The sequence below is a fragment of the Amblyraja radiata genome, chromosome 1, assembly GCF_010909765.2.
Source record: "Amblyraja radiata isolate CabotCenter1 chromosome 1, sAmbRad1.1.pri, whole genome shotgun sequence".
Lineage (NCBI taxonomy): Eukaryota > Metazoa > Chordata > Chondrichthyes > Rajiformes > Rajidae > Amblyraja > Amblyraja radiata.
In genome coordinates, this window is record NC_045956.1 from 83,057,629 (window position 1) to 83,072,191 (window position 14,563).

The 14,563-nt window shown below is 42.7% G+C and overlaps 1 protein-coding gene across 1 annotated transcript in view; it reads right to left on the minus strand.

Annotated features, from left to right (window-relative positions):
• tapt1 (transmembrane anterior posterior transformation 1) overlaps nt 1-14,563 on the minus strand; it is a 91,014-nt gene that overhangs the window by 45,638 nt on the left and 30,813 nt on the right. The window contains exons 5-9 of the mRNA XM_033025847.1: nt 11,069-11,204; nt 8,057-8,154; nt 7,178-7,247; nt 2,275-2,355; nt 124-233 (exon numbers count right to left, since the gene is read on the minus strand). Of these exons, the coding sequence (XP_032881738.1) occupies nt 124-233; nt 2,275-2,355; nt 7,178-7,247; nt 8,057-8,154; nt 11,069-11,204 (495 nt within the window). The remainder of the gene's footprint in view (nt 1-123; nt 234-2,274; nt 2,356-7,177; nt 7,248-8,056; nt 8,155-11,068; nt 11,205-14,563) is intronic.

Here is a 14,563-nt window from a genome sequence, read left to right on the forward strand (position 1 = left end):
ATTGGATGCAATGGTAAAATATAATATATTAGTGGTGAAGTGTGTTTGAAATGTTAATGGTTTAAAAAGTCATAATTAATGCAAATTCTCTTTTACACAATTAATGATTATTAGTATACTCACATCAGCTGTAATATCATTGAATTTTGTAATAAAAGCATGTTTAACCACATCCACAACCATTTCTGATGCAATTACCATACAAACATCTGGAAACAACACCCAAAGATGATCTATAAAGAAAACAATTACATTTTTTTAAGATTATTTATTTCAAGATTAAAATGTGTGTTCACACTTTTCAATATATATACAAATTAATATACATTATAATATGGTCTAAATAAGCAAACATTTTAGATTATAATGAAGGATAGAGAAATTATTTTATTCTAAATGTTATTACACTTTGATCTACTTAAAAATGCATCGGTTTATTGATAACATAACATCCAATGGTCTGGAAAATTTGCCAGTGCTGCATCACTGAATTCCTGTAGTAGATTAATGTAAATTTTACTGTTTTATTTTAATTTTATTTTAACAAGAGAGAAAGAGCGAGAAAGAGAGAAAGTGAAAGAAATAGTGATGTGTAAACCCCTAGACTACAAGATAATGCAGTCCAGGAGTGAATGATTAAAAGCCTATAGAAGAATAAGAAGCCAAAAAACAAAAATAATAAAGGAAAAGAAAAAGGGACCCTTACGAGTTGATATACCTGCTTCATTTCTCACCACACCCGATCACCCTGTTTGTGAATCGGTTTAATTCCAGAGTTGTGTTGCACCATACTATACTTGTAATGAATCAATGAAGGGAGACCATATCTTTAAAAATTGCTCTGATTTTCTTGCTAAGACGAGTCTCATATCTTCAAGATGTAGCGTCTCAGACATGCTTGTGATCCACATTTTAAGCGTCGGGGTGGATGCATTTTTCCTAAATTTAAGTATAAGTTTTTTTGCGATTATCAGGCCGTAATTAAGGAAACATCTTTGAAATATTGATAGCTCAGAGCAGGCACCTGTTGTTCCAAATATAATCAATTCTGTATGGGGGTCCATTTAAAAAAAAAAATAATCATGAGAAGATTTCAAAGATTTCTTTCCAAAATGTATGGAGTTTTATGCAAGAAGCAAAGGAGTGTGTTATAGTTGCTTCTTGAGATCAACATTTGTCGCAGATGGGGGATACATTTGGGAAAATTTTGTTCAATTTAGTTTTTGAGTAATTAAGTCTATGTAGTATTTTAAATTGGATTAGAATATGTCTTACATTAATCGAACAATTATGTACATATAGAAGATATTTTTCCCCATCTGTCTTTGGGAATTTTTAAGCTTAATTCCTGTTCCCACTCTCTTCTAATTACATCTGACGATGGAATTTCTATATTCAGAATGTTATTGTACAAGTATGATATTAAATTATTTGACTCTGCGTTTCTATTCATACCTTCATCTAATATATCTGGCAGCAGAGTTTGATATTCGTGGGTATATGTTTTCAAATAATCTTGAATTTGAAGATATCTAAAATATTGATTACCTTTCAGATTGTATTTTAATTGTAATTTCTGAAATGATAAAAGGTTTCCCATTTCGTACAAATCTCCAACCTTTTTAATTCCTAGTCTTTCCCAATGAATAAACGTTTTAACTATAATAGATGGTTTGAACGACGGATTATTAGCTATTGGAGAAAGAAGAGATACATTTCTTAGTTTAAGAGTAAGTTTTACTTGTCTCCAAATTCGTAAAGTGCTATGAATAATCGGATTTTTCTTGTATATTGTATTCTTCAATTTTATTACATTTTATGTTAAAAGGCGAACAATCCTCTCTCTCCATTACTAACCACTCTACCTGTTGACGTGAATTGTCCAGCCAGTGAATTACATTTTTAATAGTACAAGAAATTGGGGAGCGCCAGTCCACTGAATCCTTCGGGTTTACATAAATGTCGTCTATGAATTCTGTGCGATTTATAATCCCAAATAAAATTTGTAATGTGGGAATCAAGTTTTTAAAAAACATTTTTAGGTAGATATATCAGTATTGATTGAAATGTAGAGAATTTGTGGGAGAAAAATCATTTTTATGGCGTTTATTCTGCCTATTAGAGACATCGGAAGTGTTTTCCAGAATTGAATCAAAGCGTTTAATTTAGTAACTAAAGGCAGGAAATGTTTACTGTTGACAATAAACATGCTCCTCATTCAAGTGGACCTACAAAAATAAACTAATTAAGAAAAATTCATATGCACTCCATTACCTGGGTTCCATGAAAATTGTTCCATATTCCGCAAACACACAATCAGCAGAAGTACGTAGTTATTGAATCTCTCCCTTATATCTGCAAACAAATTATTCTACATTATTTGTCATGGAAAAAATGTCTGAAAATTTATTTTCTGTACTTTTGTATTTTGTACTGATGATTTTATCCAAGATTAGACTTTTTTCCAAAAGTATTGTACAGTAACTAAAGATTTAAAGTGCCTTCAAACTAAATCACAATGTGAGGGAAATATTAAAAGAAAACACACAAGATTATGGGCTATTATGGACAATCTATCCTGCATGTCACCATGGTTTTTCTATCTCTTTACTAGTAAGGTTAAAATTCCACATGATTGAAAGAATATAGATTTACCAGTCGACAAATTGAAAAAAAAAAATGTCATGACTGGAATCATGCAAGTAATTGAGCACCTATCAGTTTCGCTACACGGAAACTGTTACAATGTAGACCTACACAATCCCTCTTTCTCCTCCATTCTCAAACCCAAGGCACAAACCTTGATCCACATCTTTTCTTCCCCCATAATCATCACCCAAGGCACATGCCCTATGTCCTTCATCTTTCTTCGACCCCATCCCAGCAAACAGAACGTTGCAATTCCACATTTCCCACCAGTAGCATTTTTCTCCTATACAATCCTTTCTGCTTTTTGTAAGGTCCAATCTCCCCACAACTCTTCGGTTCATTCATCCTTTCCCACCCAACCTGCCCCATCCCCAGGTACGTACCCCTGCAGATCCAGAATATTTAACACCTGTCCCTACATCTCCTCTCCCACTTCCATCCAAGTACTTTAGCAGTCCTTCCAGGTGAGATAGAGGTTCATGCGCACCTCTTCCCATCTGGTTTACTGGATTTGGTGCTCCTGATGTGGTCTCCTTTACATTGGCGGGATCAAACAAAGATTAGGCGACCATTTTGCCAAGCATTTGCGCTCTGTCTGCCAAGGCTTGCTGAAGCTCCCTATATGCTAACCAGTGATAGAAATGGGCTTTAGGAACTAGGGGTATCCCAAGATCCGTGAGGCTGAGGTTGGGAAGGAAGGGGGGGGGGGGATTTTTTTATGTGCGGTCATACCCATGTAAGAGTACAAGAATGCATAACTTGTTTATTGTGTATTTATAAAAGTTTATTGTGTATTATATTCTCTCTCTCTCCTCTCTCTCTCTCTCTCTCTCTCTCTCTCTCTCTCTCTCTCGCTCTCGCTCTCGCTCTCGCTCTCGCTCTCTCTCTCTCTCTCTCTCTTACCCCCCCCCCCCCCCCCCTTTAAGGATAAGGGGGAAATCCTTTAGGATTTAGGACCGAGATGAGAAGAAACTTTTTCACACAGAGGGTGGTGAATCTCTGGAACTCTCTGCCACAGAGGGTAGTTGAGGCCAGTTCATTGGCTATATTTAAGAGGGAGTTAGATGTGGCCCTTGTGGCTAAAGGATCAGGGGGTATGGAGAGAAGGCAGGTACGGGATACTGAGTTGGATGATCAGCCATGATCATATTGATGGCGGTGCAGGCTCGAAGGGCCGAATGCCTACTCCTGCACCTATTTTCTATGTATCTATGTATCGTCTGCTTCGGTGAGGGAAGCATGTCGGTGATTGATCAAAAGGCCCCTAGGAGACTGTGTCTGATTGGCTGCCGAGTGACCAGCGCATTATGTGATTGGACACAATGCTCTTGGAGACGGCGGCTAATTGGACGGGAGGAGACCAATTTGTTGATTGGACGGGAATTTTAAGGTAAGCTGGTCGGTGATTGGACGCAACCCCCTTAGAGACAGCGGTTGATTGGCCGCCAAATAATTGGGCACAAAAAATTGAAAATAGGAAAACAATAAAATCGGAATTACGATTTAAATCGGAAGAATATCATGCCTGATCTGCAGCAAAGATGCTAGTATCCGCTCTAGTATATTTGATCTGCAGTTCCTTCCTATTGAAGAAGAACCCTGGCCTGAAACAACTCCTAATCCATTCCCTCCACAGATGCCGCCTAGCCCGCTGAGTTCCTCCAGCACACTGTGTTTTTTATTTAACTCTTTAAATTGAAGTTAGACATAAAGCTGGAGTAACACAGCGGGACAGGCAGTGACTCTGGAGAGAAGACCCTTCTTCAGACTGAACCGAACTCTCGTCGGTGAGAGTACTTGTGATTGGCTGCAGAAGGGTCGCAACCCGAAACGTCACCCACTGCCCAGAGCCGCCGCCCATCCTGCTGAGCCCCCCCGTGTCCACCTTCAACTCCGGAGCCAAACAAAAAACACAGAGTGCTGGAGAAACTCAGCGGGCCAGGCGGCACCCGCAGAGGGAACGGACCAGGAGCTGCCACGGGCTAGCTCCAGAAAATCCTGCACCCACTCAATCCATCCCCCCCCCCCCAGGGCCGGCTTTAGGAGGTGCGGGGCCCAATTGGGAACAATTTTGGTGAGCCCCAGGTTCCCAGCCAACGTCTGTAGAATCATAGAAATACAATTAAAGTCTATTATAGACTTTGTATCTCTATGGTAGAATGGAAAGTAATCAAAATGTGCGCTTAAAAGTGCCTGCGAGTTAATGGACCAAACAGATGTAAGGTACATTTTTATACAAAATTGCATTACGTGTAAGGCAGCAAGTAACAAACAAAATGTGTTGATAACCTCTGACAAGTGCATAGTTACAATACGATTTGTTTTAGTGACTCTGAAATTAAAACAAATTTAATGAACTGCTGGAAAAACAATTACGAGGGTGTGTGTGTGTGTTATGTTTGTGTGTGTGTGGGAGGGAAGAAGGGGAGGGAGGGAGGGACAGAAGGGAGGAAGGAGAGAAGGGAGTGAGCGAAGTAGAGAATAAAGGGAGGGAAGGAGAGAAAGAAGGGAGAGGGGAAGCAGAGAAGGGAAAAGAGAAAGGAAGTAGAGAAAGAAGGGAGGGAGGGAGGGAGGGAAGGAGAGAAGGGGAAAAAGAGGAAGGAGGGAGGGAAGGAGAGAAGGAAGGGCGGAAAGAAGGGGAGGAGAGAAGGGAGGGAGAGGGCTGGCAGCAGGAGCGGATGCCGGGGTCTGGGCGGACGGGTGTGATCTGAGGCCGAGGTTTGTAAACGTTACTCCAACCCTCGGCCCGGTCCTCCCAGTATTGTTCACCGTGTCTTCCCGGGGAGAGAGAGGGGTTGAGCCGGGGCTGTGTGTGTGAAGCACGGCGACTGGAGGAGAGGGAGCGCTGCCCCGGCACCTCCCCCTTCTCCATTCCCCCTCACACCCCCTCCCCGTCTTTCCCTTTCTTTCCCCGCCACTCTCTCTCCACCCTTCACTCCCCCCTCCACACAGGGTAGATATACCCGAGCCGAGAGTCGATTACTCTAGCACGGGGCCCCCTTAGGCGCAGGGCCCAATTGGGAGCAATTGGTCCAATCAGTTTAAGGCTGGCCCTGCCCTCTCCCCCCTCCCCTCCGACACGGACACGGAGCGTTCGCCGGCCCCCCTTTTTTTGTTAAACATCTATTTCCTTCGGGTGTTTTTTTTTTTTAATTTCCCCCTTACCATTTCCCTACTTTTTCAATAGCTGTCACGACCCATTTGATGTCATCCTTCGCCCTGCTCCTGGTCACGGCCCGCACCGATCTACCGGACATGCTGTGTGTGTGTGTGTGTCTGTGAGTGTGTGTTTCTGTGTGTGTTTGTGTGTGTGTGTGTATGTGTGTGTGTTATGTTTGTGTGTGTGTGGGAGGGAAGAAGGGAAGGGAGGGAGGCACAGAAGGGAGGAAGGAGAGAAGGGAGTGAGCGAAATAGAGAATGAAGGGAGGGAAGGAGAGAAAGAAGGGAGAGGGGAAGGAGAGAACCCTCGGCCCGGTCCTCCCTGTATTGTTCACCGTGTCTTCCCGGGGAGAGAGAGGGGTTGAGCCGGGGCTGTGTGTGTGAAGCACGGCGACTGGAGGAGCGGGAGCGCTGCCCTGGCACCTCCCCCTTCTCCATTCCCCCTCACACCCCCTCCCCGTCTTTCCCCGCCACTCTCTCTCCACCCTTCACTCCCCCCTCCACACAGGGTAGATATACCCGAGCCGAGAGTCGATTACTCTAGCATGGGGCCCCCTTAGGCGCAGGGCCCAATTGGGAGCAATTGGTCCAATCAGCTTAAGGCTGGCCCTGCCCCCTCCCCCTCCCCTCCGACACGGACACGGAGCGATCGCCGGCCCCCCTTTTTTTGTTAAACATCTATTTCCTTCGGGTGTTTTTTTTTTTTTTTATTTCCCCCTTACCATTTCCCTACTTTTTCAATAGCTGTCACGACCCATTTGATGTCATCCTTCGCCCTGCTCCTGGTCACGGCCCGCACCGATCTGCCGGACATGCTGTGTGTGTGTGTGTGTGTGTGTGTGTGTGTGTGTGTGTGTGTGTGTGTGTGTGTGTGTGTGTGTGTGTGTGTGTGTGTGTTTGTTTGTTTGTCGGAGTCTGAGGGGAGAAGCGCTGGCACCAAGAGCGAGCGAACGCGCGGACAGATGGACGAAAGCAACGATCATAGAGCGGAATAGGTGACATTTCGGGTTGAGGCCCTTCTTCAGACTGACAGTCAAGGGAAAGGGAAATGGGAGGTATAGGCATATCTTCCATTCATTTGACCTTAGTACCGTCTATATCTATTGTTCCTCTTAAATTGACTACCTAATATCCCTATTTTTCAGAAGTTTATGCATTGTAATTTCATCATAAGATAAAATGCAAGATATTCAGAACAATTTTGAACACATTTCAGGCAATACTTCACAAATGCATGCAAAGTGGAGATTCTACGTTCCTAATTTAAAGCAGGTTTGAGAAATAGCTTTCCAGATACAACTGTACAAAATTAAATAATGCTGAGCTTATTTTCTTAAACAGCAATCTAAATCAATGGAGCTGTACGTACCGCTATTGGACATCTGAAACAGATTATTCTTCTCAAACTTCTTGAAAACACTTCCTTTTATTTCTACAAACTGTTAAAGAACAAAGTTTAAAATCAGTTTTGAAACATGATAACTTAATATATATATAAAACTACTCTTGAATGAATTTGGGGGATTATCTAGTATTTTTAAAATAGTAAAGAGTCAAAGAATAAAGATTTAAAAAGGTTGAAAATCAAAACTATTTGCAACAATCTAACCAGAACAAGAATCTGCCACATTTTATATATGCATAAATTAGAACTCAGCAGAGGTTAAGTTTATTGCAAGTATAAAGTGATGATATTGTAAACATTTTCCAATGTGCTAAATGGCATTAAAATAATTTCAAAAATTAAAAACATGAGAAAGTAGACACAGAGAAAGGATGACAGGTAGGTATACATTGGTAAAGGAAAGAAGCAACTGAAAGAAGAAACAGATCGAATGCAAGTGAAAAAGTAGAGGTGACATAAAACTGGGAACTATTGGGATTACCTGAAAATAATGCAGATTCAATAGCTCGTTCAAAGAGGAATCGATAACATGTAAAGATAGAAACTTTACAAGACATTTTGGAAGAGCAATTAGTTGGATTAATTTGATAGCTCTAATAAAGACCCAATTTAGACACAAGGGACAGACTACTTCCTTCTGTGCTTTATTATTCCATGATTCAGTGATTGCAACAATACTGAGGTTTAATGAAGTTCTTAAAGTGAAATCTATATTTAATCTCTTCTTAAATAATAGTTGCTTTTTTCATTTACAGCAAAAACTACAATACTGACAGAATACTACATTGCCATTAAGGTGCACAGGAATGCGTGTATTAAAACATTTGGATATTAAATACTCACATTATTTGACATCATGATGGTCAACAATGATTTGTTGTGGGAATTGAAAGCAACATTCAATGTTGTTGCTTGCACCATGACCAAAATTGTATGCAGGACTACATTAAATTTGTTAAGGATAGAACATAAATAAAGAAAAGTCTATGAATCTAACCAGCTAAATATTTTATTGCTTGTGCAAATAGCTAATTGTTGAAATTACAACTATAATAAAAGATTCAAGAAACTGACACCAAAATACATATATTCAAGGGATGACATTTTCATTTTATGTTTTAATAGGCCATCCAGTACGATTTATTTTGACACAGCAAAATTCCAACCTGTATAGAATATAAAAGGGATTTATTTTTCCATGCGTTCCTGCTACAAGGGATCTATAGGAGGCACTGCCTCAAAAAGGCATCCAATATTATCATGGAATCGCACGACTCTGGCCACACTCTCACATCATTTCTGCCATCAAGAAGGTATAGGAGTCTGAAAACAGTGATCTCCAGATTCAAGAACAGTTTCTTCCAACAACCATCCGGCTGTTAAACACCAGTTTGAATTATAAATCATCTCGATTGCACTATGGACTTTGGGCTTTTGTTTGGTTTTCCTTTAATAATGGGATTTTTAATTGATGTTTTTTTGTTTGTTTTATTATGTTATATTATTATGTTGTGAGTATTGTGTTTACACATGTAATGCTGGTGCAAATAAGAATATTATTGTTCCATTTTGGTACATGTGACAATTACACACTCTTGTACTTCCGGTGGCGCTGGTGCCAGCAGCCTCCACCTTCAGCCCGGTATCTTTTTGTTTTTTTGTTATGTTAAAGTGTGTTTTTTATGTTTTTTTAAATGTCTTCATGTGGGGGAAGAGGGCACGGTAAGGGGGATACCGTCCTTCGGTCGCTTTCTGGAGAGGACGCGACTATTATTCGAGTCGCGTCCTCACCCCCCCAGCGGCCTACCTACTGGATTGGCGCGGCCTTTCCTGCCGGGATCGACCAGAGCTCCAGCAGCAGCGGGACAGCGCTGTAACATCCCGGGGCTGGCGATGCCTTACCGGGGATCGCTGTCTGGAGCCCGGAGTGCTGGACCTGCTGCACCGACATCATGGAGCTGCGGTTTGCGGAGCTCCCAACGCGGGCGGGACTGATCAACAACGCGGGGTCCTGCGACTCCGCCCGGCTCGGCCTGCGGACTCGGGAGCTGCGGACTCCGGCTGCGGGAGGCGGCTGATCAGGAGGTCCAGGCCGCTGAGGAGGAGGATGTTCACCATCGGGGATCGACATCGGCGTTCCACCAGCCCGGCGTGAGGGCCTGAACATCGGGCCGCCCGGTGCGGCAACTGCGGGTGCTCGGAAGGCCCAGACCACGGATGAACATCTGGGAAGATCGGAGGGGAGGCTGGCTGGACTATGGTGCCTTCCTCACCTTGGTGCCACTGTGTTATGTTGTGTCATGGACTTTCTGTGTTTGTGCTTTTCTTTTTTTAATTCAATTTTATTTTTAATATGTTTTATTATTTATTATTTATTTATTTTTATGATACTGCCTGTAAGGAAAATTCATTTTGTTGTCTCTAATTGAGACAATGACAATACATTTTAATACAATACAATACAATACAATTGACTCGACACTTGGTCAGTTACATTGTACTTCAACACATAGTAGGGAAACAGTAGGGCTTAGTCCGTGCCGACCATTACAATACAATACAATACAATACAAATTTATTGTCATTTGAGCCCCAGTGAGACTCAAACGAAATTTTGTTTCCACAGCCATACAAACAAAAACAATGTCCTACAGACATACACACAATTAAGTTCACACAAACATCCATCACAGTGAACCCACTGTGATGGAAGGCAAAGTCTTTTCTCTCCCCTGCTCTCCATTTCTCTCCCGATGTCCAAGCCCCAGGCGGGTGATGATAAGTCCCACGGCCATTTTAGGCCGTGACGGGCGATTTACGGCCCCGCTCCCGGTCTAAAAGTCTCGAAGTTGGAGCCCCCGGCGGGCGCTGTAATGTCCCACGGCCATGAAGCCGTGCCGGGTGATGTACTTCCCCGCTCCGGGTCGTTCCAAACCCCGCGACACGGGCTGGAGAAGTCGCGTTGCGGGAGCTCCGGGAAGCGGTCTCTCTCTCCCCCCGGACCCGCGAGCTCCCGATGTCCCAGTCCACCGGACCTGCGGCTGCGGTGCTGGAGCCTCCGAGCCCCAGGAGTCGAGTCGCAGCAGCGAGTCACCACCGCTCCCCACGTTCCGAGGCCGGCCAGCCCCACGATGGTGAGTAGTCCGCACCTCCGCAGTCTCCCGAGCCCCCGGGTCGTTCAGGTTGGAGGCCGCTCCACGGTGCTAGGCCCCAACGACAACGGAGACCCGACAGGGAAAAGGTCGGGTATCCCGAACAGGGAAGAGATTTCAAACAGTTCCCCCGCCCCCCCACATATACACATTTAAAAACCAGTATTAAAAAACACCAAACACTACATTTAACTAGACAAAAAATAAAAAAGACAGACAGGCTGTAGGAGCCGCTGCAACATAGTTCTAACACTAGCACTATCCTACACACTAGGGATAATTTACAATCTATAAAAGCCAATTAATCTACAAACCTGTATATCTTTGGAATGTGGGAGGAAACTGTGAAACCTGGAGAAATTCCATGCGGTCACAGTGAAAATGTACAAACTCTGTACAGACAGCACCCATTGTCAGGACCAAACCTGGGTCTCTGGCGCTGTAAGGTAGCAACTTTACCGCTGCTCCACTGTGCCGACTCTCAATAAAAACATTTAATAAATTATTTCACTGCATGATTATTTGACGTGCACACAATAGAATAACAATATTCTTAACTAATTATTCTGATTTGTGCAGAAATATATTGATTACATTGAAAACATCAGTAAAACCTTCCATCAAATTATGAATACCCAAAAGTAATTAAAGTGTGAAAGTGTGAAAAATTCAGATCTTTTAACAAACCTAATTCAAAGGATACAAACATAAAGCACCGCCATGAAAAAGTGAGGTATCACCCCAATATGAGCCCGTTTTTTCTTTTTAGGTTCTGTGGCTGTCCAATACAGTGCATCCAAAATATCTTGACCAAAGGAAGAGAATAGACGATCTGCTACCTGAGAAAAAAAATCAGACTACTGTATACTTAATTGCTCATTCTTCAGTAATTTATATTTAAATGACTAAAGGTCACTCAATACATTCTTGTTAATAGGAGATATCCTAGAGAAAAATAATTTTGTGAAGGATAAATACAAGGGACAATGTGTAACAGCCACGATTAAAGATACAAATTCAAGGGGAAACAATAAAAACATATACAGGTACTAGTTTCTGTAAACTTCATTATCAGAATACTTACTCTAATTCCAGATCAGTAATATATATGAAGAACTCCACAGCATACAGCCTTCCAGTTATTAAAACGCCCATCCATTACTACCCGGTCTTTTATCATTGGGCTAATTTTGGATCTAATTTGCCACTTCCCCTTGGATCGCATTACTTTTACTTTGCTAATCGATCTGTCAAGTGGAACAAACCTTGATAAAATCCAGATTGATTACATCAAATGTATAATTGTCTAAGGCTCAGAATAAAAGACAGCACTCTTCCACTCATTTTGTGTATTCTGAGGTGGCTAATGAGGCCAATGTGGAAAAAGCAGACTCTTCCCCAGATGGAACAGGAGGTTGATGATGGCTTAATGGGCAAGTGATTTATGAAAAGGTGTGCTCCTTCCATCATTAATGCAGGGTTTCTGCACTCCTGTTACATGGCTTAGAGGTTCTGAATACCATCTTGTATATGCCTTGTCCATTTTATACTGTAAATTTTGTGTATTATTTCAAAAGTCCTCGTGATTTTGGAGTTATTTTCAGTTTCTGCAAGCTCACAGAGCATTTCCGTTCCCTGCTAATTATCCTGTCATGGGCCAGAGGTTAATGTTGCCCTTTTCCAAGGTAATTTTGAAGGAATCCTTGAATCTTTTTCTCTGTCCACCTCTTAATCTTCCATGACAGGGGTGAGGGGAAAAAGAGGATCACGGGGTTGCATTATTGGTTAAGGAGGATGTCATGGCTGTGTTCAGAGGTGACATTACGGATGGTTCGCCTAGTGAGGCTATATGCATGGAGCTGAGGAACAAGAAAGGGACGATCACCTTGTTGGGGGTGTACTACAGACCCCAGAAAAGTCAATGGGAATTAGAAGAACAAATGTGCCGGGAGATTGCAGACAGCTGCAGGTCAAATAAGGTTGTTGTACTTATTGGGGGATTTTAACTTTCCCAATATAGACTGGGAAAATCATAGTGTGAAGGGTTTAGATGGGATGCAATTCCTCAAAAGTGGTCAAGAGAGTTTTCTCAAGCAGTATGTAAAGGCCCCCACACATGAGAGGGCAACACTGGATCTAGTGTTGGGAAATTTGGAAGGGCAAGTTAATGAAGCGGTTATGGAGGGACCAGTAACCACAGTTCGATTAGGTGTAAGATATGTAAAGATAGGGACAGAGGGCCAGCATTAAACTAGGGTAAGGCCAATTTTGAGGGTATGAGAGCAGTTCTTGCTCAAGTTGACTGGAGCAGGTTATTTGAGGGGAAAGGAACATCAGCCAAGTGGGAAGTTTTTTTAAAGCGTACTGAAGGAAGCTCAGGATGTGTAAGTTCCAGTTAGGGTGAAGGGCAAAGCAGGCAAACGTAAGGAAGCTTGGCTGACGAGGGAAATTGAAACATTAGTCAAAAACAAGAAGGATGCATGGGACAGGTATGGGCAGCTGGGATCAAGTGAGGAGTTTCCCTTGAGGAGTTTCGGGAACTAAAAAAGGAAATCAGAAGGGCAAAAAGGGCTCAAGAGATAGCTCTGACAGGTAGCATTAAGGACAATCCCAAAAGATTTTATAAATACTTCAGGGGGAAAAGCGTAACTAGAGAGAGAGAGTGGGACCTCTGAGGAATCAAAGAAGTCACCTCTGTGTGGAGCCACAGAAGATGGGCAAGGTAGTAAATGAGTATTTCTCCTATGTATTTACTGTGGAGAAAGACAGTAGGACAGAGGAAATTGGAACAGTCACTGGAAGCGTCTTGAGAGCAGTCAGGGTTAGTCGAAGAAGTACCGAAGGTACTGTCGTGTTTGAAGGTAGACAAATCTCCAAGGCCTGATCAGATATATCCGAGGACATTGTGGGAAACTAGAGTGGAAATTGCAGGAACCCTGGTTGAAATTTATGAGTCGTCCTTAAATACAGGAGAGGTGCCGGTAGACTGGAGGGTGGCAAATGTTGTGCCTCTTTTCAAGAAAGGCTGCAGGGAAATTGCTGGGAACTATAGGGCAGTGCACTTAACATCTGTAGTTGGTAAGTTATTAGAAAGTATTTTGAGGGATAGGTTATACAGGCATTTGGATGGGCAAGGGCTGATTAGGGACAGTCAGCATGGTTTTGTACATGGGAGGTCGTGTCTCACAAATCTGATTGAGATTTTTGAAGACATGCCCAAAAAGGTTGATGAGGGCAGAGCTGTAGATGTTGGGTACATGGACTTCAGTAAGGCGTTCGACAAGGTTCCACATATTAGGCTGCTCTGGAAGATTAGGTCGCATGGGATCCAAGGAGAGATAGCTGAATGGATAGTAAATTGGTTCCATGGAAGGTAGCAGAGGGAGATGGTGGAAGGTTGCTTCTCGGACTGGAGGCTTGTGACTAGTGGTGTGCCTCAGGGTTCGATGCTGGGCCCGTTACTGTTTATCATCTACATCAATGATTTGGATGAGATCATACAGGGCAAGACTAGCAAGTTTGCTGATGATACAAAAGTTAGTGGCTTTGCAGATAGTGAAGATGGTTGTGAAAGATTGCAGCAGGATCTGGATTGATTGGCCAGGTGGGCGGAGGAATGGTTGATGGAATTTAATACCAAAAGTGTGAGGTGTTGCATTTTAGGACGTCGAACAAGGGCAGGGTAATGTTGTAGAGCAGAGGGATCTAGGAGTACAGGTGCATGGTTCCTTGAAGGTTGAGTCGCAGGTAGATAAAGGTGGTTAAAAAGGCTTTTTGCACTTTGGCCACTTTGAGTATTGAGTATAGAAATTGGGAGGTCATGTTACAGTCGTATAATATGTTGGTGAGACCGCATTTAGAATATTGTGTTCAGCTCTGGGCACCGTGTTATAGGAAAGATATTGTCACGCTTGAAAGGGTTCAGAAAAGATTTACAAGGATGTTGCCAGGACTAGACGGTGTGAGCTATAGGGAGAGTTTGAGTAGGCTGGATCTCTATTTCATGGAGCGCAGGAGGATGAGGGGAGATCTTATAGAGGTATACTAAATCATGAGAGGAATAGATCGGGTAGATGCAGCGTATTTTGCCCATAGTAGGGGAACCGAGGATCAGAGGACATAGGTTCAAGGTGAAGGGGAAAACATTTAATAGGAATCAATTGGGTAACCTTTTCCATACAAAGGGTGGTGGGTGTAT